The sequence below is a fragment of the Poecilia latipinna genome, unplaced genomic scaffold (genome assembly GCF_001443285.1).
Source record: "Poecilia latipinna isolate Pla-1442-1.1 unplaced genomic scaffold, P_latipinna-1.0 Scaffold85, whole genome shotgun sequence".
Taxonomy (NCBI): domain Eukaryota; kingdom Metazoa; phylum Chordata; class Actinopteri; order Cyprinodontiformes; family Poeciliidae; genus Poecilia; species Poecilia latipinna.
The window spans coordinates 211,817-239,774 of record NW_015112701.1 but is presented as its reverse complement, the minus strand read 5'-3'; the positions used below and the strand labels follow the sequence as shown (position 1 = coordinate 239,774).

The 27,958-nt window shown below is 41.5% G+C and overlaps 4 protein-coding genes across 4 annotated transcripts; 2 read left to right on the top strand and 2 right to left on the bottom strand.

Annotated features, from left to right (window-relative positions):
* Positions 1-62: 62 nt before the first annotated feature.
* qpctla (glutaminyl-peptide cyclotransferase-like a) lies at positions 63-5,625 on the top strand. The gene is made up of 7 exons (XM_015021585.1): positions 63-766; positions 1,673-1,819; positions 2,268-2,561; positions 2,883-3,044; positions 4,075-4,174; positions 4,250-4,366; positions 4,863-5,625. The coding sequence occupies exons 1-7, from the start codon at positions 548-550 to the stop codon at positions 5,006-5,008; spliced, it is 1,185 nt and encodes a 394-aa protein (XP_014877071.1). The 5' UTR covers positions 63-547; the 3' UTR covers positions 5,009-5,625.
* On the bottom strand, positions 5,381-9,356 carry six9 (SIX homeobox 9). Its single transcript, XM_015021596.1, has 3 exons — positions 8,566-9,356; positions 7,073-7,233; positions 5,381-5,777 (listed from the first exon to the last, which is right to left on the bottom strand). The coding sequence occupies exons 1-3, from the start codon at positions 8,953-8,955 to the stop codon at positions 5,615-5,617; spliced, it is 714 nt and encodes a 237-aa protein (XP_014877082.1). The 5' UTR covers positions 8,956-9,356; the 3' UTR covers positions 5,381-5,614.
* Positions 9,357-9,508: 152 nt separating this feature from the next.
* six5 (SIX homeobox 5) lies at positions 9,509-21,549 on the bottom strand. Its single transcript, XM_015021571.1, has 3 exons — positions 19,419-21,549; positions 14,831-16,209; positions 9,509-13,418 (listed from the first exon to the last, which is right to left on the bottom strand). Exons 1-3 carry the CDS (start codon positions 20,102-20,104, stop codon positions 12,757-12,759), a joined length of 2,727 nt encoding a protein of 908 aa, XP_014877057.1. The 5' UTR covers positions 20,105-21,549; the 3' UTR covers positions 9,509-12,756.
* A 900-nt stretch (positions 21,550-22,449) lies between these two features.
* tbcb (tubulin folding cofactor B) lies at positions 22,450-27,597 on the top strand. The gene is made up of 7 exons (XM_015021560.1): positions 22,450-22,623; positions 23,605-23,761; positions 23,863-24,006; positions 24,950-25,046; positions 25,350-25,541; positions 26,332-26,404; positions 26,488-27,597. Exons 2-7 carry the CDS (start codon positions 23,642-23,644, stop codon positions 26,600-26,602), a joined length of 741 nt encoding a protein of 246 aa, XP_014877046.1. The 5' UTR covers positions 22,450-22,623; positions 23,605-23,641; the 3' UTR covers positions 26,603-27,597.
* The last annotated feature ends 361 nt before the right edge of the window (positions 27,598-27,958 follow it).

Below are 27,958 nucleotides of genomic sequence, written 5' to 3'. Positions count from 1 at the left end.
TTTACCCAACGCCATCTCTCCATGCGAAAAAGAAAACATTTAGCCAAGAATGTACACTAGATGGCGCTCCTCTCATGTGCCCTCACTTTCCAAAAGGCCTAAAAGAAGAAGTATCACTTGTTTGGACTCCAGCTCAGTGATGGGAGTGCTTTAAATTAGTTGTTTTTGTGGCTTATACGTAGTTTTGATGCGTATGCTTAAAATATGACGTTTCTCTTCTTTGTCAGTAACTACTAGTGTTTGAATTTTCAGGAAGCGACGAGGAACATCTGCAGAGCTCCTGCAGCTGTAGGTGTAACTTGTAATTATTATAAATGAACTAAGCAGATCTAGAGCCAACCATGGCTCCAGAGCACTCGCCATCGAGGAGAGCAAACAAAGCTGTAGCAGCTGATCCCGGATCGATATGTTGAGGCGAGCAGCTGCAGATGTCATCATAGCTTCCTGTGTGAATCTCCCTGCTGCGCCGCTCAAGTCCGTCGCTTTGGACACGTAGCCGTAACTTCAACGCGGCCGCTGGAGGAGGAGGACGCTTCCCACCGCGGCCATGTCCCGCTCCAGCCGCAGGTACAACAAGCCTCCGCAGCAGAGCAACGGCGGCTCTCTCCCTGGCTGCGACCGGGTGCGGATCCCCAGAGCCCGGGTCCTGCTGCTGGGTCTGCTCAGCGTCCTGGTGCTGGCGGTGGTGCTGAGTGTCTACCTGTCCAACGACACCTCCGGCGGACACGGGAGCCGCCTGCCAGCCGTGGATCTGGTTAAGGACAGGGTGAGATATGTCCACAGTTGGAGCTGCAAACCTGAACTTTACTTTATTATATTTGCCTGGGTTACCCGTGATAGTTGTTTAAACACGGGAAACTACTGTACATTTTTATCTGTTTATAGTTGTAATCAGATCTGTGTAGGTGTACCTTAATTTAGGTGAGGATCTGTAGTAATCTGGATGATATTTCATCATCACTTTTACTTTAAAGCCATTGAGTAACGGCTTTAAATGTCTTCTTTCACTACTGACAAGATGTAACATGCTTTACAGCAATGTTTTCAGTCAAAGGGGAGTGTTATGAAAAATCGACTTTACTTGTTATGATATTTCCCAGCTCCCACAGAGCACCACCCCCCACACACACCTCCCTCAATCAGCTCCTCCAGACTAGCCAGCAGCAATTAGCAAACACCTGGTGGAACTGAGCTTATTGTACCAGCTACCTCTCCATGCAATGCTCCTACAAACTATGTTAACGCTTCCTGGAGGAGCATTGCTGTGATGACATGTAGAAGGCAGAGTGTCGGAAAGAGCTGGATCTTCTTAAAGAGACAGAGGCCCGATTTCTTTTTAGTCATGTTTGATATATGCAGCATTTTTTTAACATCTGACAGTTGAAGTTACTTGATTGTGTTATGAAAGTGCCTGGAAAATACATAATACTGCCCCTTTAAGGTCATGTGTTAGTTCATATAAAATTATACTAAAAGTAATAAATATAGCAATTATGGATGCATAAAATGATGATGAGGGTCAACAAAAACAAACAGATGGGAAAAGTTTCAGTATGGAGCAGCAGAACAACTGCATAAATAAAATACTGGTTAAAGAATCTGAGCGTTCACAAACATCTTACTCCATTTCTGTGATCTTATTCTTGTTTTTATTTCGTCTCCTCTCTAACAGTTGTCCCACAAACCCAGTAAAGTCTCTGTGGCTCAGATCCGCCGCCTGGCCTCTCTGGTCGATGGCGCTCGCTTGTGGGAGACTCACCTGCGGCCGATCCTGATAGAGAGGCTCCCGGGGACTCGAGGCAGCCTGGCGGTGCAGCAGGTGTGTGAAACCGATCCACATTCCCTCCGGACACCAATATCCGAAGGGAAAGTGGTTTAGCATCAGCCCATACCGATCCGATACAGAGAAACGACGCTGAATCAACTTAAATTGTTTCGTCTTTTAAACACAGACATAAATGTACTAGTTACAAATTTATTTCATAACTACTATACCAGTACGGCACACTTAAACACACCAATAGCGTCACATGTTTGATCAGACATGAAAAAAATCAACTTTAGTTTGTTCAGTCAGTGCAATTAGGAGTAGAACAGCTCGTGGATTGGGTACATCATTACTGATAACCCATCTAGAATTTATTTCAATATCTGGACCGATACAGATATTGATATCGGATCGGAGCACATCTGGTGAATATTTAAAGATCACACTCGGCTGCGCTTTCAGACGCTGCTCGTCTTTTACTCCCTCTGCTCTGCCTCAGCACATCGCCTCCACCCTGTCCTCGCTGTCGGCCGGTTGGTCCGTGGATCTGGACTCATTCCAATCTCCAACCCCTCGCGGTCAGGTCACCTTCACCAATGTTGTTGCCGTCCTGGACCCCGCGGCACCACGCAGGCTTCTTCTGGCCTGCCACTACGACTCCAAGGCTCTGCCTCCAGACCCGCGGGCCCCGGAGAGGGTCTTCCTGGGGGCCAGTGACTCTGCTGTGCCCTGTGCCATGATCTTGGAGCTGGCCACTTCTCTGGACGCACAGCTCAGATCATTCAAACAGCAGGTGTTTTGTTGTTTTTTTTTTTGCTACAGGAGTGAGATGCTTAGATTCAGAAGGCAGCTGGGGCATCATGTTACTATTTTCGTCATTCCTTTTTTTTTTTTTTCATGTTGAAGTTTAAAGACGCTGACTAAAGTCTTCTCCCGTTTCATTCCCGTTACGCTCTGTTTTTAGCGCTCTGTCTCCATGGCTGCAGTCCCCGTCCTCTCCCCAGAGGCTGTAATTTACCGTACATTGTTGCTGCAGGAGGGAAACGATGACTCCAGCTGCTGTTTTAGAAAAATCATCTCTTCATGAAATCACTAACTTTTCCTCCTGCCCTAGAAACGCCCGGTCACCCTGCAGCTCGTGTTTTTCGACGGCGAGGAGTCGTTCGAGGAGTGGACGGCCACGGACTCGCTGTACGGCTCCCGTCACCTGGCCGAGCTCCTGGCCAACACGCCCCACCCTGCAGCCTCGCCTCATGCCACCGCGCTGCAGGCCGTGGTGAGGAAGCAGCGACACGAGTCAGCTGGGGTCATTCTCTCATCCAGACGGCGTACATTTATAAAACCACATTTATAAAATTTTAAAAAGGTTGACATGTACAATTAATATCCTGGATCTTCATATCCTCAAAAAGGGAGAAATTACAAACATTGCCCTACTTAGTAACTAGCTTACTGGCTGAGCTTTAGCACCATCTGCACTCTGTAACACCTCCAGGCTTTGAAAACTAAATTATTCCCCTTTCTCCTTTAACCTAGCAAAATCTGGAAACATTGAAACGCTGCGAATACTTTCCGGATACACTATGCTTTCCTTTTAGTAACCACGGTGCTTTGTAAGGAAGTGCTTACAACATTTGGATGGTTAAATCATCGTCTTGCAGCTGAGGTGTGTTCTGTCTAACCTGTGGGTTCCCACTTCAGATCCCAGCCGATCCAAACGAGGCGGCTGTTAACGTTTATTCAATATTTGGAAAGTGACCGGCGCAGACGGAACGGCTTCGCTTCCAGTCCTCCGTTGCCGTTTTGTAAAACGACAGGAGGACTACAAATCTAAAACCGTGCAGGAAATCGACGATGTCGCTCACGACCTCTCCGTCTGTGGCAAAATAAAAATAAAAATCTACTGGAGATGATCTGAGGGGAGAAGAAAGCCCAGACTGTGCTATGAAGCGAGAATTTTTTTTCCAAGCTGTACAGGAAGGCAACACTGCAAGAAAGACACAATCTTACAAAGTATTTTTGGTCAAGTTCCTAATACAAATATCTTTGTGTTAGTTGCACATTAGCAAATTATTTAACTTATTACATGGGAAAAATGTCTTGTTATAAATAAAATAAATTGCCAATGCAATATTAACTTTTTCATCGATATTAAGGAAATATTGACTTAAAGCAAGCAATTATATCATGTTGAAAAGTCTCCAGACGGGCATCTTAAGAAAAAGTAAACCAATTTCAACAGACTGAGACTGCCAGGATCCTCACTAGGAGCACATGTGCTAATTTTCGTGTGGTTGCATCCTCAGGACCTTTTTGTGCTGTTGGACCTGCTCGGTGGTCCCGATCCGCTGATTGCGAATCATTTCGACAACACGGCACGCTGGTTTGACAGACTGATTTCTGCAGGTGGGTGCAGCGTGCGCCTCAACTCTGAGCCCTGAAATCGCGATGTCTGGATCTGAACCGTGCTCTTCCCCTTAGAGAAGAGGCTCCATCGGCAGGGCCTCCTCATGTCTCACCCCTCGGAGCAGACGTATTTTAGGAAAGACGTTTACCTCGGACCCGTTCAAGATGACCACATCCCCTTCCTTCACAAAGGTAAGTCACAGAAAAAAAAAAGACAATTTATACAGACAGAAGTCCCTTGATAGTGATAGTTTGGTAGTTTTACTCTCCTTAAAGATCAAATCCTTTTTATTAAAAAAAAATATGAGTAAATCTAGAATGTAACGGCGGTTTTATCAGAGCACATGTCAATATTATCTTCCTAAAACTCGACTCTTGTTGCCACAAACATTGAAGTGTTTGAGATTTTATGTGATGAGCCAAAGTTGTGAGGATGAGTGAGAATCTGGTAAAACCTAAAAAATTGCTGCACTTCTAGCATACCAGTGAGATTGTGTTAAATTACAAATCAATAACATTTGTAATTTTAGCGCTGCAGGCTTGTTGTTGGTCAGATTCTCAATGCAACAATGAGGTCAATGAAAAGACAATACGACGACGCACTGCAGCTCACCGCTGTGTTTGAGGCATTTTATTTTTTTGTTCTTGTTGCAGTTTTAAAAACTTTTCATTTCATCTTTCCTTGCAGGTGTCCCCGTGTTGCACATCATCGCCACTCCCTTCCCTCAGTTCTGGCACACACTGGACGACACGGAGGAGAACATGCATCGCCCCACCGTGGAGAACCTCACGAAGATCATGGCCGTGTTCCTGGCCGAGTATCTGGGCCTCTGAACCGAAAAATGCCAAATACCTCTGACGGAGATCAAAGTAAAACTAAGGAGAGAGAGAGTCGGTGATCAAAGCCAGCCTATGGATAAGTCAGAGACTAGAGCCTGACGAGTTGGACCTCGTGTCTAAATGTCCTGTGAAGCAAATGGGAAAACATGTAGAAAAACCTGAGCAGCCTTAACAAGAATTTAGCCCCGTTAATATGAAGAAGATGCACTTTATCTTCTTAAAGACGGACTTGGATTGAATCGAGCTGAACTCTGTCTGTGAAGCTCGTACTTCTCCTGATCACTGAAGGTCTGCTGCTTTTAACTTCATCATAATCTTTACTGTAAAAGTCCAGCCTCGTACTCTCACTCAAGGTTAGACTCTCTGGAAGTTCAAATCGCTTTTATTTATTTCTTTTTAAACTCTGAAGGTCAAACGGTTACACTTTGCTCATACAGATCAGTTTACCAGCATTGTCCTTGAATTGAACTCAACATCTGGTTTGATATGAATTACGTTGTGTCGAAACACCTGTGAATTAATTCTGCTGATTTTTAAATGTCTGTCTTGTGTCGGGTTTAGCTGCCGTGGCTGTTTCTTGTTTTGCTGGTCAATAAAGTTCTAGCAGTCTTGATGCACGTGATGAAGAGGAAGAGGAGGGTGGCATAGGGGTGGAGGTGTCGGGCGGCGTCTCCGGGGTTGTGGGCTGCCTTGGGGAGAAGCTTCATTCTCAGAGGACAGGTAGACTTCACCCGAGTGTCCGCCAACGAGGGCCGTCTGAAAACTGAGGCAGAAGTTAAACGGCATTAGAGACGCGCTTACGGAGCCAAATGCATCTTTTAATGACCCGGTTTGACCACGTGAGGGCGCTGCTGCTAGTTTTTATATGGCTTTAAAAAGCACAGAACTAGAAGTTGTGGTTGTTTAGCTTCAGGAAATGATCGCGTTTCCCCAGCAGGATCTGAATATGTCAAGAGTTTAAGATTAAATACATCCAAGAACGTCAGAAAGGAGCAGAATAAGATTTAGTCGTAGTAAAAACACATACAAAATCACACCTACTACATAAAATCCTCAGATGTAAAATTAGGATCGTTTTCATGTCATAATTATGAAGGAATAATGACATTATGAAATATTTTTGAGATTTATACTTAGGATTGTAGTCATAATTTGAGGAAATGTATAGTTAGATGTAGTTATAATTCACAAATTATAATGAAAAGATGTAAAGTCATAGCTGTGATTCAAAAAGTAAAGAAACAGTAATAGTTGAGAGATACAATATTTCTTATAATAGAGAAAGTCATAAGAGATAAATTCCTAATTTTGAGAAAGTTATGAGATGCAGTGTTTTATTATCAAAATGTAAATTTAGTTTTGTAAAACAATGTTTTCTCTTAATTTTAAAGTCATAGTTAAATCTGTAGTTGTAAAATACAAAGTTATAGTCATAATATTACAGCAAAATTTTCAACATTTCCACTTTAAAGCAAAGTCTTTGGTTAGAAAATATTTTAAGTCATAATGTGACAAAAAAAATCTATAATTTGAGCGATAACTATGATTTTATAATTATGATATAAAATCATAATTATGACCAAGTACAAACTGTTTTAAAGTCAGAATATGAAGATGCAAAGTTATAATTATGAGATATAAGATATGATTTTGATATAAATTACAAATATTACAATGTGATGGGTTTAAGTCATAACTTGGACACTTGAAGTGATAATTATGAAGTAATAAATTATGGGATATAAACTCACAACCTTGGGTTGTAGCATAGTAATTTGGAGATGCGAAGCTGTAAGATATGAATGATATGAAGTCAGTAATTAAATACATATAATTATCTGTTTAAAAGTCGTAATTATAAGATGGAAAAGGATTTTTTAAAGCTACAAATCTAAAATTGTAGGTTTCAATCCCATAACTTGGATATTTTAGGAGACAATCAGTTTTCTTTCGAGACAGAATAAACTTCCAATACAATTTATAAAAACTATTTTACTCCAGATGCTTTAAGTCATCAAAACTCAACAGAGTTTAACCTTCCTCTGTGGCGTCGCTGACCTGCTAACGTCCGTGGCTCGCGCTCTCTGTCGGCGGTTCTTGAACCAGTTGCTGACCTGGGTGGATGTGAGGCCGGTGGCGGCGGCCAGCTCCCGTTTCTCCTGGGTGGACGGGTACGGCTTCCTGTGGTACCACTCCCTGAGCACGCTCCGCGATTTCTCCTGCTTTACAGATCAGCTCGTTTATTGTTCTGAACATCAGAAACATGTTGGAGCTCTCAAGACCGTCGGCGGCAAGTCAACGTTTTATGGGTCATCAGAAAAAAAAAAAAAGGAATAAAGAATATGTCATTCTTTATTTTTTCACCTCCACCCAGGTGTAATTAAAATAAATATATATATTAATTCCATTTGAAGCAGTATCCTTAAGAGAATTTGATATGCAGCGCCTTTGAAAAGCATTCAGATCCCCAAAAACCTTCCCATTTCGTCATAACCACAAACCTGAACGTGTTTTCAGGAGGGATTTTAAGTTTTAGACCAACACAGAGCAGAGAATAACTACGTGGAAAGAAAACTGAAGAATGGTTTAATGTGAACCAGTTTTTTTTTATTTTTTTTTTTTAGAAACTGTCCACCTGCTGGGTCTAATTTAATCTCAGCATAAAGCTAGTCGTTCTGTGAAGGCCACAATTTGTTAGAGGAAGCGGCGTCATGAAGCTGAGTGATTAGGTTAAACAAAATCCCAAGAGAAGCTGCAGAGAGTCACACAATCTGATTTCGATGCAAGAGTAAGAAAAAGCAGACAAAATTCATTTGAAGGTTGTTTACTACAGAACAGATCAGAGCTTTGCTTCCTTCCTCCTCCGAGCAGGAAGTAGGAAGATCCAAAGCATGCCAGCCTGTGGCTTCAATGAGATGCTTTAAATCAAAACAAATGACCTAAATTTGATTAAACATCTGCAGAAACACTTTCACAATAGCCCTCTCTGATCTGACCGAGTTATTTTTGCAATGAAAAGCAGCATAAATGTCTTTTGGTCAGGGGTCACTTTCCTCTAAGTTTTTGATGTGTCCCTAACACGCCTGAACCAAATTACCGCATTACTTCCTCAGTATGCAGTCAAATTCTCCAGATTCCCAATGACCTGATCAGGTGTGATGAAGCAGAGGCGCATCTGAACCCTGCAGGTGAAGACTTTACATGCACAAGGCAAAAGTTTTCATTTCAAAAATACTTCAAAATTTAAGTGTTGCTGCAACTTATTAATTCAAGATTGTTGAATCTTGAAAATTCCAAGCATTGACACCTGAACACAAGAGCATGCCACACTTTTCAGTTTTTTTGTTTGTAAAAAGAAAAAAGTGAAGGAAAGTAGCAATTATGCACCACTTTGTGTTGGGCACAAAAAAATTAGAGTCTCTGGTTCCAACTTTTGAATAGTTTTGCGAGGCACTAAGGAGAAGGTCCTGAAAGTAATTAAAGCGTCCCGGTCACCATCAGAGGGTGTTTGAGTAAACTAAAGAGCATTTTTCTTTAAGATTTCTTCCCACCTTGAAGCAGTAGCTGGTCTCCTCGCCGTCCCAGATGGTGTGGGGCAAAGGAAACTTCCTCCTGACACGGTACTTCCCCACGGCCCCCAGGGGCCGGCCCCGCTGCCTCTCCGCCTCGGCGTAGCGGGCCCGCAGCCACAGCTGCTGCAGGAACGGGTGGCTGCGCGGGGAGAATGGGAAGCCCTCCAGCTGGGCGTAGAGGTCCGAGAAGCGGCCCTGGTGAAAGGCCACGGCTGCCTGGGCCTTCAGCACGCTCTCCAGCTCCCAGAGGCACGAAGAAGAGGAGGAGGAGGGAGGAAGAGTGCGGAGGAAGCTGGCGAGACGATCCATGTGACCGCCCTGCAGCAGGACCTCACACACGCAGATGACCTGCTCTGTTGTGAAGATCATCGTGGTAAAAACAAACAAACAAAAAAAAAAAAAAGAAAACAGCTTCTCTACAGCTTAGCTGCTCTGAGCGCTGCAGCCTCCGTGGATCATTATGGATGAACCAAAACCAAACCAACCAGCATGAGTGTTGGGATCGAGCATCATCATACCCTCGCACAGGTAACCTGAGCCCATCAGGGTTTATAATAACACACCAGAGACCCCCCCCCCTCCACCCTCTTCTTCTCTTGTGCAAACACGAGCCGCCGGCGCACCTTTGAAAGCTCTGAACTAACCGGAGAACGAGCCCAAAGCTTTCCCAGAAACGCATTTGAATAAAATTTTGTTGACAAATTTTAGGCAAAAATCCCTGAACAAATGAGAGTTGGTTGTACCCTACAGCTCCAACAAAGGGTAGTAAATAGGAGACAAACTTTTTCCTTTTTTAATAAATGTAGTTTATTACAGTATCATGTAATATAAAAAATAGAATGTATTTGAGTAAAAAAAAAAACAAAACAAAACAAAAAAACAGGAAGAACATTTAAAGACAGACATCTCCCTTTAAAAAAAAAAAAAAAACATAAAAAAGACCAACACACAATCTTTGGTTAAATCAAGAGTTGTGTAGGTTAAGTGACTGGTAACAATAAAAAACTCAAGGCTACAAACAAAAGAAAAACAAGCATGCTTTGGTATATTTAAAATAAAAACAGCCCCGTTTCCGTCGTTCAAAGTTCAACAGCGGGATAAACTAGAGTTTAAAAACCCCGGAGCTTACGCAAAGTCACCCGAGATTTCCTATATGCACCGTTTTCACGAGTCTTAACTTTAAGCTAGGAACCGACTGGCACATGCAATTAAATAGGTTAAATGTACAAAACATACCAATCAGAGGAAAATATAAAAGTCACAAACGCAGGTCATTGCTGTAACTGGAGGCAATACTGAAGTCGACACTGGATTTCAAAAGCGAAGCCCCCTGTTAAAGAGCTGGAGAAAGAAATAATTGGCATAATAAACAACTTCCACTTCTTTATGAGCTGCCTTACAATTCAGCTGAAAAAAACAACAACAAAACAAGTTTGTTAGGAGAAGATTAGACAAATTTAGTGGCACATCCATAAGCTAATATAATAATTTGATTGTCCTGAATTAGGTTCAGGCATCTTTTTAGAAAATATTCCTCACGTCTGCTCACTTTAATCCCTCAGTTAAAGCCTCAGTTTGCAGAGGGATCAGATGATTAAGGGTGTAGGTTTGATGAGCCAAGTTAAATTCTTCCAGAGAAAACATTTTAAGGAACGCCTTAAAGTCGTCGAAGGCCTTGTGATTGTATGTTATGAGCTGATAAAATCAGACAAAAGCACCATCAATCACCAAAGAAAGAAACAAAAAGAGAAAATATTGAAAAAAACCACAGTGATATGTTGATCTGGGTTTGGTTTCCCAGTTTGTAACGGTGTGAATATCACTCAGTTTCAATCCAAAACCTCCAAATGTCTGCTGGAAATCTGAAGATGGATTTTTATTTTTCAGCAACATGCCAGAATTACCTCATGAGAGGAAAACTGAAGTTTGGAAACTAAATCTTAAACGTTTCACCAATGGGACGAGGTGGAGTAGCTTGATTTTTTTCCAAGGAATTTCTGTCTCATCATCTGTTGAGATAGTGACAATTTTAACAAATATCCTAAAAAGAAAAAAAACACAAACATATTTTTTAAAATAAAAAGTTACATTCTGCAGCTTTAACTCACGAAAACCTGCCATTTTAACAGGGGTGTGTCCACTTCTGACATCCAGTGTACATTTATGTACCATAAATGAACAAAAAGCTTGAGGGCTGCCTGCGCTGCGGCCCGCAGCCAGACGGCCTGTTTGGGTTTAGCGTTTAAATCCAAAGGACCTGGAGCGTCCCGAACAAACGAGTCCCACCGCGATCGCGACACAACGGGAGCGTTAACGTAAACATAATGCGAATGAAATGTGCAAAATATATGACTTAAAAAAAATAAAATAAAATAAAAAAAGATGAGATGGAGCAACGACCATGCAAATAAAGTATCACAGCAATTCACAGAGGGTCAAACTGACGTAGAAATGTGGGCGTTCTTTAAAGTCCAAAAATCAGGTCAACAACATACAAGTCATACAAAACGGTGGGACAAACACAAAACATTAAAAAAAAAAATAAATCGGTTTAAAATAAGGCACTTATCAGCATCATTGTGCTGAAGCTTTGGCTGCATTTGATGAGAAACATCACAATCAGAGCAAAACGCTTTAGTGTAACGCACGTCAACGCTTCATTTCGTCTCCCAAGTGTTGTGCGACGTAGTGTCCTATATAGAGCTACACATATATAGCATTGCATAGAGTTATAACCTTTTCTTAAAACCCTTTTAACTCCTGTATCATTATTATCATTATTCATTATTATTATAATTTCAATCACACAATTCAAAAACTGAAAAAAAAAAAAAAAAAAAATCCTTTACATTAAATGCAACACATCTGCCTGGTTAGCCAGACTTCAGTAACTGGTTCATATCTGTAAAATACTGTTGTGTTTCCCTTGCAACTAATAGGCAAAATAAAGAGCATAAAAGAATTTATGCTCTTTATTTTGGAGTGTTGGTAGCGTAAGAAGAGTCAAAGTCCAGAAGCTCTCGCTGCAAAATGTACAAGTGTTTTCACTTTACCAGATCTTCTCTCTTTTGGTGGCACCTCGAGGAAAACCTCCAGGAAAATGTACTGTTGAAATTCCTCAAAATGTCAAAAAGTTAGCTCCTCTCTCAAGTAAGATTTTTTTTATTTTTTAAATGTGGCTGAAAACGGCAGAAAATTCCCTTTAAAATCTTCCCTCAAAATGAAGCCTTTCTAGACACGCGTTTACATACACTCATCATGGATGTCGACGTCATTTATTTTCTAATTTTTTTTAAATCTAAAGATGTATCTGACTCATTGATTATTTTTCTGACTGCAGGAGAGCTTTGAATAGAGAATAAAACCGGGTGAGGAGGTATTTGTGGATGCTTGACAAACCTTCCTGGTGAGCCACATTTAAGTGGTTTTTCTCTGGATCTGGCCGAGTCTTTGTGAATATTCCACAAATTTTGAGCATAGTTGAGGTCAGGGCATTCCTGAAGCCAAACGTTGGCCCGTTTTGTACTTCTAACCTCAGTTTCCGTGTGTTTGGGTTTGTTGCAGATCCAGCTGTTAACTGCTCGTCTTAGGGCTGAGGATCATTTACTCTCCAAGTACAAATTCTCACTTTCAGCCTCATTAAAAAGAACATTTGTCTAAAACTAAACCCTTTTAAAAAAAAGAGGAGATAATCAGGTTTTATGTCTGGAATCAAGAATTCATTTTATGGTTTAAAAAAAACATTATTTTATATCCATCTTAAGCTTTTAGAACAAATATGCTAGTAGGAAAAAAAAATTTCTATATTTATATTTATTTAAAGTGGATCCATTCACTTTTCTGTATTGACGCTTGTAGGTCAAAGTAGGTAATGAGATTAATATGCATTATGTAACATTAATGCGCTACGAATAAATCTTTAAATGCCCAAAACCAGCGCGATATTGATTTCCATGAAAAGCGTATGCAAGGTTCTGACTGGAGCTGCCAAACACAGAGAAACAAAACTGCAAAAACTTCTCTCAAAAGTGCCAATCAGGACTGTGAAGGTTTTAAAACGTTTAAATACCTAATTAATATGTTTAAAGAGTGTGAAGGTAACATGTCGGGTCATGAGGAGCAACTAAAGTTTTTCAGAGATCATTGTCGCCAGCGTGCAGTTTTAAGAGGCTACAAACCCAGGTCTTCATCCACGGGGACCGACTGGAGCTGAGTGAGGATCTTGGGGTCCGCGTCCATCTCCTCTGGGTCCCCCAGGGGAGACCTGGCGTCCTCGTCCTGCCCCGGCGAGGGGCTCCCCAGCAGGAGCGACTCCCCGCCGGGCAGGCCGAGCAGGGCGGGGTCTACGGGCAGCTCGCCTTTCCCCCGCATGTCAAACAGAGTCAGGCTGGCCGAGGTGGAGAGCGACACGGGGCTCCACGCCGGCTGGGACAGCTGGAGGCTCGGCGCCACGCCGCTGTACATGGGGCCCAGGGCCAGCATGCTCTCCGGAGTGAGCGTGCTCTGGGTCATCATGGTGACGGGCTGGTCGGCGAGCGCCTGGCTGGTGGCGACGGCGGAGTCCGGAGCACAGTACAGAGGGGAGGAGCTGATGAAGTTCAAGGGCGAAGCTGCCGGGCCGGCGGCGGTCGAGCCGGAGGCGGACGGAGGCGGGTGGGCCGCGGGAGGCGCAGAGGGGCCGAGAAGCCCCGCCACGCCATTGGCAGAGATGGCAGGTGTGTCGGGGACTGGTTTCAGGGGTAAACTGGTGAGCTGGATCCCTGCTGGGATGGTCAGAATCAGCTTCCCCTGCTGGACACTCAGATAAGGACTTCCACCAAGAACGAGGTTCCCTAGAGGAAAACACAATGATACTTATTTAGTGACTTTATGCACATCATGCTAGTTACCCTACTGAGCAACCACAAGCTTTCTGGAGATGGCTAAGGGGGAGGATAACAATTACACATGATTTCATCTGACTTGATGATTTTGATTATCTTTTACAAACATGAGAAGTGGCGTTATTTGTATTCATCCCTCATTAATCAATATTTTGCACATTTAGGGGCTGGCATTTCTGCCCATCCTTCAATGAAAAAATTATCTCAGGTTCATCTTATCAATTTTCAACTGTAACCACAAATTCACAATTTCAGTGAGATCTGGGATTTGACTAGGCCATTCCAACACATTAACACCTGTTGATATAACCAATGTCCCTCTAGAACTAGCCTGCATGTTTGGGAACCTCCAAGGGTTCCTTCCATCTTCCCATCAACTTTGACCTTCTTCTGAGTCCCTGCTGAAAAAAAAGCATCCCCATTTTTCCCAAGTTCCCTGCATGGACTGTGGCAAAAATGAAGGCTGCATTCGCACCAGCCCTGTTAATCCGCTTTAATCCAACACTAGTTCATTTGCCTAGAAAGTCTGGTTTATTTGGGGAGGTGTGAACACACAACAGAACTCTGACCAAAAAAAAGCGACCCCCCTGGTCCACCTAAAAACCTCAGTCTTGGTTTGGTTGAAGTGAACTCTGGTGCCGTTCGAGTGCATATCTGAATGCCAGCAGGCCGCTCCAAAAGCAGGAAGCAGATTGTGGTGGAGGGCATTCTGGGTAAATACAACCTAAGCAAACACACGAGTCTAACAGTAGTCAGAGGAATAGTTTGTGGTCTTTTGCCAAAGACAAAAGAGAAATACTACAGCCACTAAAATCTGACCCTACTTCTTCTTTTTTGATATGTTGGTGACGGCAAGCAACTGAAGGAAGCATTATAGCCACCAACTGGTGATCTGACGCTACTACATTTCTGTTTATGTTATGTGAAAAAGAAACTTGTGCTCAGTTTTCGTTTCATTTCCTTCAGTGGTTCTTGGTGCAGCGCCACCACAGGCGAGAAGTGGGAACAGGTTTTCAAAGGTTTTGGTTCACCGCCGTGTGAAAGCAAACCACACAAGTGGAAAATATAACAAATGTTGCAGTTTTAGTCCCCAATCGAACAGAATCTTCTAGACTATCAGGTGTGAAAACACCCCGAATGTCAAGCTGTTAAATGGGACTTTCTGTTGCTTCCTTTCAGCAGAGGCTTTCTTCCACTCTTCCATGAAGATCAGATCCTTAATAAACCATTTGTTTCCTCTCAAGATTAACTCAAGTTTTTCCAAATTACATTTAAATACTTCATCAAATTAAATGAAAAGACATCAAAGAATCCACCTTAAGACCAATGATAAATCTAATTTTCCAATGAAACATGCTTACCTGTTGGAGACGTAGGTAGCTGAATGATCCCAGGGTTCAGGAGCTGCACGGTGGGGGCCACGCTGCTCGGGTTCCCCACTCTCTGAATCGGACTCAGCGGGTTTATCCGGAGCGGGGTCTGCGGAGCCCCTCCGGACCCGGGAGCCGAAGCCAGGATCTGCAAGGGCAATCCGGCCGAGGGGATGGAGAGAGCTGGGCTGGCCGGCACCACCTGAGGGAAAGAGACGTTGGAGGAGGTCTGGATGGAGGAGACGGGGACCAGCTGAGGCAGGGAGAGAGAGACTAACTGTGCAGAGGCGCTGCTGCCTTTGGCTTGTGACACCGGCACTACTGGAGTTGGGGAAGACATGGAGAGAGCCTGCGGAGTCTGGATTTTGCTGGGAGTGGAGTTTATTTGCTGGAGGGTAGTGTTGTTGAGCTCTGAGACCGAAACCACAGTCGCAGCAGATTCAGATACAGTTGTTGGGGGCTCTTTCTGCTGCTCCGGTGGTCTGCCAGCCGGGTTTTGAGTCTGAGGGTTTTGGAACGGTGGAGCCGGAGAGGCGAGTGGGGATACTGGGACGAGCTGAGGGCACTGAGATCCTAAAGACGTCTGGACCAGATGGGAGACTGGTGCACAGTGGATGGAAGGCACAACTTGGGGCAAAGAGATGACATGAGGGGTGGAGTGGATGGAAGAAACTGACGAGGGAGAAGCCCCCTGCTGACCTAGAGAGTTAGAAATAACTACGCCTGCAGAAGACAGAGGCGCTGTGAGGGAGAGTGGCTCTTGATGTTGCAGGTTCTGAGTTAAGACTAGAGATGGAAGACTGGTGGGAGACGACAGAGCTGGCGGGGAGGGCGATAAAGACGAGGAGGACGAGGATACCGTCTGGCAGCCTCCTTCCGATTCACAGCGGACGAGAAAATCCATGTTGTTGCCGCTTTTTGCTTTGGTTTGCAGTGGAGGAGAGACGATGGCTGAGGCCTCGGAAGATTGCATGTTGCTGCTCAGAACTGCCGCCACCTTGGGCTCCGCCGCCTGCTGCTGCTCTGCGCCGACCCCGGGTTTGGCTATGACCTGAGCCCCGTTCAGGATCAAAGGAGAGCTGGTGGTGACAGGACTCAGCGTGACCGTCTGGCAGTCACCCAGACTCAGGCCGTTGATGATGACGCCGGCCCCGGCGCCGGAGATCAGGGAGTTTCCGTTCAGCAGCAAAGGCTGCGGCGCCGTGAGGAAGCCGCTGGGGCTGTTGAGGATGAGCTGGCTCCCAGCGCTGCAGGGGACAGCTGAGACGGAGATGATGGAAGCCCCGGAGCCAACGGGCTCCTCAGGTTTGTCCGCCGCTTCGTCCATGACGCTCGCCTCGTCTTCAGTGCTGTGGTTCCCATCAGACTCACTGAAATTAAAGGCGAAGTTAAACATAAAAAGAAAATGACTGGTTATTTAATGAGTGTCTTTCACAATTATTTCTGCTTTTGAGAAAATATGAAGTTTAAATGCGTCGCAAAAACACTAAATCATAGCGAGTGTCTTGGTACAATTTCAATAAGACAAAACTGACTTACAAGTAACTTCTTAGCAAGATATAGGAGCTTGTTTTACATCTATTATTCCATCATATTGATGAAAAAGTTTCAGTTCCACTGGCAGATTATTTAACTTTTTTAACATGAGAAAAACATCTTGGTCTACGTGAAATAATCTGCCAGTGGAACTGGAACTTTTTCATCAACATTATGGAATTATTGACATAAAACAAGGTACTTCTTGGCTAAAAGTTATTTATAAGTTAGTTTTATCTTATTTGAATTGTACCAAGATATTTGCACTAGAAACCAGACCAAAACACTTGGTAGGATTTTGTGTTTTTGCAGTGCAGGGATAATCATTGCTCTCCTGTTGTGATTAAAAGCAGATACCGTAGTACTAAAACTGAAATGCTGAGAGACATCTAATGTAAATCAGACAAGTTTTGTCCTGGTTGGATTTAGATCTCACATTTCTAGTGGCAAAAGAAAATTTGTTAAAGATTCTCCTCTACTTTAAAACCGCAGCACGGTTAACCATTATTCAACACGCTGCTCCTCCAACTTAATAATCAACCATGCATAACAGCACTCCTCTGTGCAAGCAGGAAGGACCAGAGCCCTAAAACCCATTTTATGGTTCTGGTTTTGGTTTGACCACACAGATTCGCAGCGTCGCTCGGCCTGACCACCACAACCACAGAGGTGGGGCGAGATAAGCCCTCTGTGCTCTGCTTTATCTCTTCACGAACAGATCACGCCTGTTTGGAGAAGCAGTGGTTGTAAAAACAAACAAAACAAAAAAACGAGCTGCACCAATTATTCTGCCAGAGACAGGAATCAGCGCCACTCTTCATTAAATAAAAACCAAGAACACACACACACACACACACACACACACACACACACACACACACACACTTTCATCCCATAAATAAGTTGGCTGATAATAAAACCAGTCATGTACTCTGATTCACTTCTTTGAGCTCAGATGAAAGCTGTAGACAAAGGCTTTCAAGCATAAGTGAGTATATTGTAATTGTATTGTCTATTCAATTTAAAGCTACTACAAATACCATAAAGAACATTGTTTCTTTTATAAAAGAGGAGAAAGAGTCAAGAAAAATAATTCTGAATCAGTGAAAACTGGATTCATTAGACAGGACCTGAGAGAAACTGAATAAGTCAAGCTTATTGACGCATATTTGATTTGGTTGGTGTGTTATGATTAGTCAGTATGAAGCTACAGTTTGTGCTCAGTAAGTTTGACCTGTTATGCTACTGACTTCTCCTTCGCCACCAAAAAAATAAACGTTTTTCCATTTACAATTGCAGTTTCAAGAATTCCCAGTGAGAAAGTAAAAATACCCAGGACATCATTTGCTAAGTAAGCTGAGGCCAATTCTTGAATTCTCCTCTGACTAAATCTGTTTAATTTATCTGAAGATGAGTCACTTTTTTAATTACACCAACCAAACCCAGAGTCAATTAGGCAGCGTTCTCAGCTCCCTGGACTTTTAATTTTGATCATTTATCTTTGGTAACGACGAGTAGGGGTGTAACAAGAACTTGTCTACCGAGATCTCTTGATATTAAAATTTCTTGTTGAAGCGACTTCGGTCTCGTGAGCAGCAGCCAGTTGCAGTCGTCATGGCGTCATCCTGGTTGTTGTAATACAAGATGCCTCAACTCACTCTTAAATGTTGGGCAGCGTTTTCACAGTTTCCAGCAGAGATGATAAACAGACAAGACACGGACGACGTGTTCATGTCGGACGCTGAAAGTGGCAGAAGGTGTCGCTATAGCAACCGATGGATGGGTGTAGGAGGGTTCGCTGAGCTACAAAACAATCACAGCGCACTCTATGAACAGAAACTGGGAAATCTACCGCAGAAGCACTGTCCTACGGCCTGAAGAGATCAAAAATAAATAATAACAAAAAGACAGTTTGTTGAGTTTGCGACAAAAGTACAGCATAAAGGCAATGTGAAGAAATTTGAGCTTTGAAGTTTTCTTGAAAGTAATGTAAAATAAATCTCCTTCTCTCCCGTCCTTGTAAATTCAATATTGTGTATCTTCTTGTGAGTTTTTTTGCATCGCTACACCTCAATTAAAGAGCTCTTGGTCTCCTGCGGTTGGTAGGCCTCCATACGAGTATGAATATTCCCAGAACAGTGAATGGTTCATGGCAATATTTATATATACTTTGTTTTTTGTTGTTGTTGGTGATTTTAAGTTGCAACTTTGTATTTCAATGTGAATTGAGTGACTTAAATTACCCCAGAATTACAATTTTTTTTTTTTTTTTTAAAGTGTTGCTACATGCGATTTTTGAGACTGGTAGAAATTGGTTAAAAACAGGCCTGGATGCAGAAAACAAAAAAAAGAAAGAAAGAAAGAAACCTTCATTAGGCAACAGCTATGGGTAAATATTGTACTATTGTGATCAGCGTAAAAGCAAAATATGATAATCATAATAAAATTGAGACTTACTTACTCTGTAATGACAGTATGGTTGGATTTTTTTTTTACTTTTCATAATTAAACTATTTTTTTCCTCTGCTGGTTCTTTGGGAGCATCAATAAATATCATTATTTTTGCTGACAATGAACACCTCAAGGTCTGGCCTGATCCATCCCTACTGCAATGTATAAAATGAGAGATCTCAGGCTGTGTGTGACCTGATCCTGCAGGTTTTTTTTCCACCCACTCTCTCTTGTTAAAGGTTTCCACTAACTAACCTCTGTCTCTCTGGCTCTGAAGGCGGCAGCGCAGTGCAGGGTTTCAGGAAACTTGAGCCATCGCGGGCCCATCTGGATCTCACATTTCATAACAAAGCAACATGCTTTAGGTTTGAGATGTGTGACTTCACTCCTGCCAAAACTCAGCTACAGCCAAATCAATTGCATAAACCAGCGTCTAACATATTGGCTCATTTTTGCGCTCGAGTGAAGGCGTGCTGTGTTTTTTCTTCAGGTTTTAGAGCCTTTCTGGGTTTCCTCTGCTTCCAAACAAAGGACACTGTTGCAGCTTATATAATTGAATGTGTGCACATGCATGCAGCTTTGTTGTTCTTGCCTTTTGCTGTGTGTCCCGGACGGGGTCCTGTCCCTCTGCCTGCGGTTCTTGAACCAGTTGCTGACCTGTGTGAGGGACAGTCCGGTGACTTTGGCCAGGTTTTTCTTCTCGTCCGGAGTGGGATACCTGTTGCTCTTGTAGCATTCCTTCAGAGCGTTCCGGGACTTTTCCTTGAAGCAGTACACGGTCTCTTCCCCGTCCCAGATGGTTTTGGGCAGGGGGAACTTCTTCCTGAGCCGGTACTTGTCCACGGCGCCCAGGCTGCGGCCCCGGGACCTCTCCGCCTCCTTGTAGCGGGCTTTGAGGTACAGGTCCTGCAGGAACCCATGGTTAGACGGGTGGAAGTCATAGCTCTCCAGGATGGCGTACAGCTCCTTGAACTCCTCCCGGTGGAAAGCCACCAGCGCCTGGGCCTTCAGCAAAGTCTCGTTGCCACGTAGCAGCTCGGACGAAGGAGGTATGGTGGAGAGAAACCTCCACAGGCGATCCACATTACCCGCTTGCAGCAGGGCCTCGCACAGACACGAAACCTGGTCAGTGGAGAAACTCAGAGCCGACTTCTGGAAACTTTGGAGCAGATGTTCCGAAACTCGGGCGGTTTCTTTGTCTTCTTTGGACTCGGCTGCTGATGGCTCCTCTGGGCTGTTCTCAGATTGTTCTGTAGACTCTAAAGACAAGGAAGCCATTTTCACTTTAACTTTTTTTTTTTCCACTAGTAGTTCCTCCTCCCCTGTCTCTCTCTCTCTCTCTCTCTCCCTCCGTCCCTCCCTCCGCAACGCTGCGTTTTTCCCGTCCTCCGCTCCGCCAGCAGACCGATTAATGTGCCTCCAGGCCAGGAGCACACACGCCCCTCTCTCTATTGCTGTTGGCACGATCCAAGTCGTCTAAATGTGATCTCAAGCTGCAGCTTTAATTAACTCCAACAGGGACTGTATGTCTCCCAGTAACCCTGTTGCCCCAAACATTTCTGAAAAAAACCATCGGTGCTTTTACACGCTCCAGAACTTTTGATGGCAGTCGCCCAGGGCGGCATTGGAGAGGCAAAGAAGGAAGGGCGGGGTTGAGCACCCGGTAATTGTAAACTTTTAATATGTAAATGTTTATTGAAAGTATGCAATAATCTCTGTTGTTTCCTGTAAACAATGTAGCTGATGTATTTTCTGTCGATCTTATTTGTCTTAAAGTCGGCTGATAAGGCAAAAAAATGTCTCACCATTTTTGCCTTATCAGCAACAAATAATATAAGGTACCATTATCACTACTTTTTACCATTAGCTCTACTATTAGAGGTGTTTTCGCTAACGCCACCATTATAACTGTGTTTGTTTGCCTGTAGTTTGCGCTACCTGAGTTATACTTCCAGGTGCGAGTGAACATGTGTATTTGGGTCAAAGTGAAACATGGTGGTGGTTGCATTATGCTCATGGGTCAACCATTCTTAGGATGGAACGGGGTTTTTATTGAAAGATGGATAAAATTATGAATAGCTCCAAAAACGTCAAGTGTCTTCTAGCTAGTTGTAAGGATAAAGAGAGCTATAATCTTTTTCTGGATAACAGTGAGAATAAACATGTTTCTAAATGAAGGCTTATCTGCATAAAAACAGAAGATGCCAGAACTGCCGCTGTATTAGTCCTTATGTTGTTTATGATTTATCTTTTCCCACTGGATCAAACGGTCTGTTGAGCATTAGGTGGTTTATATGCAAATACAGTCTGCAAAAACACATACCAAAATGCCTCCGCCAGCTACATGGATCTAGATGATTTTTGCAGTTGATAAGAATTATTTATTTTTGACAAATTAATGAGTCATCAAAAAATGTAAATCATGACCCAGTTCAGAGATGCATTGCTTTCCTCATGATTTACTTTTGTTTACGTTGTGATAACACATGATGAAAAGATATAAAAGCCGAAACTATAAAGATGAATGACAATCCCTGTGTAATATGATCTATGGAGACCTGCATGTACTGAGTACAAGAATGTAAATATTCAGGTAAATGTGCAGGTTAAGGAGATTTATCTTATTTCTCTTCCTGTTAATCCAACATCCTTTAATCTGCAGTGTTCTTAATGTTTATGTGACATTGCAGAGGGATTAAAGAGAACAGGATGTTTTTCTTTTCTGTGGTAAACAAAATTATAATTTAGCTTAGTTTTCTTTTTTCATCAATAAAAGCATCAAATTGCGGACAAAGAGAAACAGAAATTGTTCATATTCTAACACCATCCATCAGCCCAGCCAGTTTGGTTTAGTAAAGTATATTTTTCACTGCCCTTTAACACACGGCTCACAATATAATAACAATAACAACAACAACAACAACAATAATAATAATAATAATAATAATAATAATAATAATAATAATAATAATAATAATAAATAAATAAATAAATAGTTTTAAATACTTATCCCAATCTAAAGCCACGGGAGTTTTAGAGATTTCAGTGCATCAAATGTGGAAGTAAATAACAGTGGGACACTTTTGAGGCGTAGGGGAGAGATAGCGCCCATACAATTGCAGAGGGTGTCCGATTTAGGAGTCAGAAATGTGAAAATCGGGCCATTTTCACCACTTTTCAAACCAAATTTAAACATCCGCTCATGTATTTTAACCACAAAAGGGAAAATGTCTATTTTCTGCTATCTTCTCCTCCTTAAAAATCTCTAAATATCTAAATCTACCAATCCAACTTATCAGTATCAGTCCAGCCTTCATTTAGATGCTCTAAAATCAAGCTGATCATAATTAATTTCAACACTTAATGCCGATGTATCCATGCCTTCGTCAAAGAATTCAACACTTTTTACGGGGTATTTATTTTGGCCATTTGCACAATTGCGCTGTCTAGTGGTTGATCCTACATATTGAGATTTTTAGTCCTGTCCTTTGATTGGTTGTTGATTTTGTCAAGTGTTTCCGGAGGAGGAGGTCTTTCCGTTGTAACCAGTAATTCTTATTGGTTGAGCTCGTTCTATCTCCAATATGATTGGTGCGTTCCTCCCAAGGCGTGTAGAACCTTCCAGAGCAGGGCGTAGCAGGAATTGGAGTTTGAGTTTTCTAGCGTAAATACAAAGCGAGCCTAGGTTCACCATTTTTGTTTTAGTGTCGTTGTAGTTTATAACGGTTTTTTAACCGTACACGGCTAGCCTGTTTTCTCAAAACTTGTTCATACCGCTGGAGATAAGACACACAAATGTAAGTAAATGTCAGAAAACTGTGGTTTAATCGAGGTGTCTCAATGGGTCCAACGTGGCTGCTGCAGCTGCTTACCACCAACCCTATCAGCTAGCTAACCCAGAGTGTAGCCAACGATAGTCATATTTAAAATGACAGCGAAAAGAAGAAACCTCATTAAGTGAAATTAATCTGGAATAAAGACGGGATAAAAGCCACTTTGCTGGTCTAAATGCTTGCTGTGATGCACTGAAACATGATGACTTGTTGAAAAATACTGCGTACCCTGGCAAAAACGTGGAATCATTGCCTTTGTAGGATGCAGGATATTTTATTATTACATTGTTGCACCTACGGTAACATCTACTTCCTAATAAAGTAGATGAATAATACTTTATTGCAACTTTTCATGTTTTATCCTGGTTACATTTGTACATTGCATTGTCTTAATTACTGGAGACTAATTGTTAGTCAAATTTCGACAATCCCTTTAAACAGTTGACAGATTCGTTTTGCAGGATGGAAACTGTTCATGTATATATATATTTTTTTCGTATTTTTACTTGAACGCTTCATTAGATAGAAATCAGGACTCTCTGCTGTTTAACTTTTTATTCTATATCCTTGTTGTAAAGATTGGCTGCTCAATCAGGCCAACTTTTGATAAATGCAGTGGCACCAAACAAATATTCCAGCATCTTCTTCTTGAGCAGTTCAGATCAAAGGTTTTCTGTCGCTACATTTAATATACAATCACATTTCAGTGACTGATTTCACTTTGTGCAGTGAAAACGTACTTCCTTTGTAAGTATCAATGATGCCTTGTTCTCCCGGCCAGGTCGTCATTGTAAAGGATTTGTTCTTATCAACATCAGAGAGACTTTCCCGGTGTAGAAATTGACATCCTTTCCTCTGAAGTCGCATAAAAATGCCTTATTACATGTTTAAAATCTTTCCAATTCTGTTGGATGATCTGTTGATGGTATTTATTTTCATTTGTAGAAACAAGTTTTTAGGTGGGGCCCGAACAGAGTGCAGGATGGACGGTGAAGTGACGGTGGTTACCAACCCTTTTGTGAATGTCCGTATCACAAGCAGCCTTTCCAGCTTCGAGAACCGCCGAAGGTTCAATAAAAGAATTACTATTGCAGAATTAAAGGTAATATACAAGTATAACATCCCTTGCACTTTACTTTGAGAATATTAACTAGTTCTACTTTCTAACTTTGGTCTATTCTGTGTCTACTCTCTTGTGCTAAGATGCTCCTGGAGATGAATGTTGGTGTACCTGCTTCCAGCATGGACCTGGAGATTTTTAGCACCACCGATCGGTTCCTACAGAAAATCGATAACAATGAAGCTTTATTTGGTTCCTACCCTGTGGATGATGAATGCAGAATACATGTACGTACAATATTAAAAGTACTTGAAATGCAATATCTAGTGATACGGTAGATAAAATGTAAGTTACAGTAGATGTAAAATTTATTTACAAACTATACACTGGTTGAAAATCTAGGAGTGTGTGATGTTAAAATTGTTTTCCTTCTTAAATTAAGTGTGGAAACACACACAATTATTGGTCAGATAAATTGGGAATGTTTAACAGTCCTATCTGCTTGCATTAGCCTGCATTCGATACTCATAAAGTAAAGCATCTATTGATTTAATTGCAGTTTTGACTGTCGTCAGCGTGCTGCACCATCACTCGTTAACGACTCTCCTCACATCGCTTACAGACTTCCTGTCAAATATATGGTCTGGGGTATAGGAAGCAAGGGTTTGTTTATTTAAATGTGCGCTGATCCAAAAGAAAAAAAAAATCTGATCATCTTTAGTTTTATATAAAATATCTGAAGGTTTTTTCCAGAACTTGACTGATGCTATTCTTAAAAATTGGGTGGAAATCTGCATAAAAATCTTTCCATGTGAACTAGCCATAATTCCAGATGCTTTTGGGAGATGATCACCTCTTACATTAAAAAGGAAACGCTTATTTGATAAAGTTGCTGTAGCCCTTTAAGCAGCTACTGTGACCAGATTCTGTGATCTTTTATCAGCTGTAAAAAAACAGTCGTCTGTAATGTGTTCTCTTAATATATTGCTCTAAAAAGTTGTATAATAAACCTTTTTTTTTGTCTTTCTCAAAGTGACCCTAATACTCCCTTGCATAAATAAAATTTTGACCTTTACAGTGACTTTATTTTAGTATAATCAGAATGTGTGGATGGCATCAGGTTTTTTTTGTTATTGTTATTGATGTAGATAGTTTACTGTAGTTAAAAAACTACAGTAAAATGCTTGTGGTTGTTATATTATTGTGTTTGTCTCTTTGTTTCCTGACCAGGTTATTGACAGGAGTGGAGGACAGACCAGCGAGTTGTTTGATGATTCCAAAGTGGAGAAGTTTGAGCTCTCAGATGAGGCCTATGAACAACGGAAAGGTACAAATCTATCACATTTCTCCTCTTAAATTTGTTCCTAAAACAAATCGTGGATTAAAAATTGATTTGAGAAATTTTTAATTTCACAAACTAATTATTTTGAAAGTGACAAGATGAGTATTAAAGATACATTTGCAAGCCACTTTAGTTAAAAACAAACTAACTACTACATTTTAGTTAAGTAAAAACTCTTGATTTGTTGATCATCCATTACAAATGTATGCTTCCATGGCTTGAACCTTGAGTCGCTCTTTGTGGCTTTGATCATTATTGCTCAATGAACAAAATGCACATATCTTGTAGAATCCGTCCGGTCATTCTTAAAGAAGCAGAATTTAGGCCGCTTCAACGAGGAAGAAGCTACGAAGAAGAAAGCTGAGCTCACCATTCGGGAAGAACAGCAGAAAACTGCAGCCGAGGCCATTTCTGTCGGCAGCCGCTGCAAAGTGGAGGTCCCAGGGCAGCCCACAAAGCTTGGCACGGTTATGTATGTTGGTAAGTGTGCTTAAAGTCTATTTCCAGATTCATTTACCCTGACTGGTGACCGTTGGGTCAGAAGCAGAAATAATATTACAATATTTACAATATTTTTCCTGATATGTGGAGTATATCTGGTTTATTCAGGCTGTAAGAAACGGTGAGATTTTCAGCTGATAAGATGGAGTACAGCAAGCTGCTCTATTTTGTCTGTGTGAGTTCTTAGTGTGTGTCTGCTGGATTTGAAAACTCTGGCACCATTTTGGAAAACAAAGCATCTTTAAACCCAGCTGATGTTGCTGAAGCAAGGAGTTAGAAATTAAAACAGCCAAACATTCTGAATGCAGACATTACAAAAATAAACTAATATTCCCATTTTATTAGTAACCTGTCAGTTGTCCTGAAGTTCCACTTTTCTGTGTCTGAGCAAAATCTTGTGCCTCTGGTGTAATATTTTAAAACAACATGAATATATGGCATAACACGCTACCGATTACTGCGACTGAAAGAGAGTAGAGACTTCCTTTGCTTTGTTGCACTTAAATGTGCAGCTTTAAGTTAGTCTCAGTAAACACTGTTCAGAAACAGTGTTGAAATCCAAAAATTCAACTTGGTGTTATTTTGCTTAAACTATGGAGTTGATTACTGGTAGGAGTCTGTTAAAAACAAAGATGCTTATTTTTGTGGTTCCTATACAGTCTTCAACATTTTCCTTGGCTGTTTAAAACAGGGGGAAAAAGATTATGGAAAAATATTAGCATTTACAGGCTTTATTCCCTGTCCCACCATCTAATGTGTATCATTGTAGGTACAACAGAGTTCAAGTCAGGTCATTGGGTGGGTGTGAAGTACGATGAGCCCCTTGGAAAACACAATGGAACGTAAGATGAATTATTTTTTCCCCCCATTAATGTAAACAATTTTTGCAAATTTGAATCTTAACTTATTTTTATTGTGTGTCCAGCGTTCAGGGAAAGCAGTACTTTGAGTGTCAAGACAAATATGGGGCATTTGTGAAGCCGTTGAATGTGACTGTGGGAGACTTCCCTGAAGAGGATTACGGTTTGGATGAGATATAGAACAGTTCTCATTGTTTTTGTTTTTTTTGTTTGTTTTTTCTTGCTGTGGTCATTTATTTTAATTTCAGATCCACTCACTGAACAGAGAGGAAGAAGAATGAGTGATTTATCGTAACAAATGTTCCTGTTTGTTCCGTGGATGGCATGATCCAAAGGCACTTTAGCTGGAAGTTTCTTTTCGCCTCAGCCTCACAGAAGTGATTAATAAATTTGTGACTTTAGACGAGTCATTTAAAAAACTAGTTACATCTGACAGTGCTGCACACAAGAAGGTTTGTTTTTTCAGATTAATGTATTTAAGTTTTCTTATTTTGTTCTGTTTTTGAATCAGTTTGAATATTTTTCATTTTCAATTCATGTCAGCATGTCTGAATTTTGTGTAACTGCGCATATTTACAGTCGTATTGTTTAAGGACTGTCAATCGAGTTTAAAATTCACTCTAATCATACTTGACAGTAAAAAGGGTCACTCCAGGTTAGTAACTTTGTGATTGGTAAAGGTAAATCAAAGCTGCAGGTGGTGGATTCTTACATTTTTTAAAACAAGTCGCTCTCAGAAAATGCATCACATTTATTTTTTTAAGTAACAGGTTTGCTTTTTCTGACACTACTGCTGATTTTTTTCTTCTTCTTCTTTTTTTTTTTTTTTTAAAAGACCAACAAATATTTCCCTTCTAAGCAAAACATTGCTGCTTTGTTTGTCACATGTCACCACTCACATCTTTGTGCAACTGATTTTACTCAGTTACCTGCAGATCTCTGCAACAACTGCATCACTTGGTGTCATAGTGTTGCATCTCAAATTGATGGTAGACTTGCTTTTGTTATATGTGAAAACACTTGGCATACTGTTTAATTTGGAAAAATGTAAAATTGTTATAATTTCAGTGTCTTCAATAAAGTTGGTGGTAATTATAATTCATTGACCTCTAAGGTGCTGGTGACAATATGTGCCAAAGGATAATCCACACTAATAAAGACAGTACATGTGATCAGCATTTGTTTTTTTTTTTTGACTTGTAATAATAAGTGAGTCATATATTGTAATATTTGCATTCCTGACCAACAATCTGATTTGGATTTTTCATAACATGAAAAAGCTTTTTCCTCCTCAGATTTTTGCTTTTGATTTTTGGGCATAGTTAAATATTTTAGCTTATCGATCACAATAATCTGAGTAAATACAAAATTTAGTTCAAAAGACGATGTCATGTCTTGAGTTTTAAAAACCTACTTTGCTAAATCGCAAGTGCTCTGTGATAAATCATGTTTTGGTTAATATTAATAGCCACACCAGGCCATATCACTATAGAATCAAGTAATTGTCAGTACCTGCCAGGCAATATGAGGTAGGAT

What these genes read in the sequence shown, in the direction of transcription:
- tbcb (XM_015021560.1), top strand. Translation starts at nt 23,642, where the DNA reads ATGGACGGTGAAGTGACGGTGGTTACCAACCCTTTTGTGAATGTCCGT. An exon ending in TTACTATTGCAGAATTAAAG is followed by an intron (nt 23,762 to 23,862) that starts GTAATATACAAG and finishes TCTTGTGCTAAG; the next exon opens with ATGCTCCTGGAGATGAATGT. An exon ending in GGCCTATGAACAACGGAAAG is followed by an intron (nt 25,047 to 25,349) that starts GTACAAATCTAT and finishes CATATCTTGTAG; the next exon opens with AATCCGTCCGGTCATTCTTA.
- six9 (XM_015021596.1), bottom strand. Translation starts at nt 8,955, where the DNA reads ATGATCTTCACAACAGAGCAGGTCATCTGCGTGTGTGAGGTCCTGCTG. An exon ending in AGACCAGCTACTGCTTCAAG is followed by an intron (nt 7,234 to 8,565) that starts GTGGGAAGAAAT and finishes TCTGTAAAGCAG; the next exon opens with GAGAAATCGCGGAGCGTGCT. An exon ending in CGAGCCACGGACGTTAGCAG is followed by an intron (nt 5,778 to 7,072) that starts GTCAGCGACGCC and finishes CTTCTGCCTCAG; the next exon opens with TTTTCAGACGGCCCTCGTTG.
- qpctla (XM_015021585.1), top strand. Translation starts at nt 548, where the DNA reads ATGTCCCGCTCCAGCCGCAGGTACAACAAGCCTCCGCAGCAGAGCAAC. An exon ending in GCAGCCTGGCGGTGCAGCAG is followed by an intron (nt 1,820 to 2,267) that starts GTGTGTGAAACC and finishes GCTCTGCCTCAG; the next exon opens with CACATCGCCTCCACCCTGTC. An exon ending in CATCCCCTTCCTTCACAAAG is followed by an intron (nt 4,367 to 4,862) that starts GTAAGTCACAGA and finishes CTTTCCTTGCAG; the next exon opens with GTGTCCCCGTGTTGCACATC.
- six5 (XM_015021571.1), bottom strand. Translation starts at nt 20,104, where the DNA reads ATGGCTTCCTTGTCTTTAGAGTCTACAGAACAATCTGAGAACAGCCCA. An exon ending in TCCGGGACACACAGCAAAAG is followed by an intron (nt 16,210 to 19,418) that starts GCAAGAACAACA and finishes CTTTAATTTCAG; the next exon opens with TGAGTCTGATGGGAACCACA. An exon ending in GCTACCTACGTCTCCAACAG is followed by an intron (nt 13,419 to 14,830) that starts GTAAGCATGTTT and finishes GTTTTCCTCTAG; the next exon opens with GGAACCTCGTTCTTGGTGGA.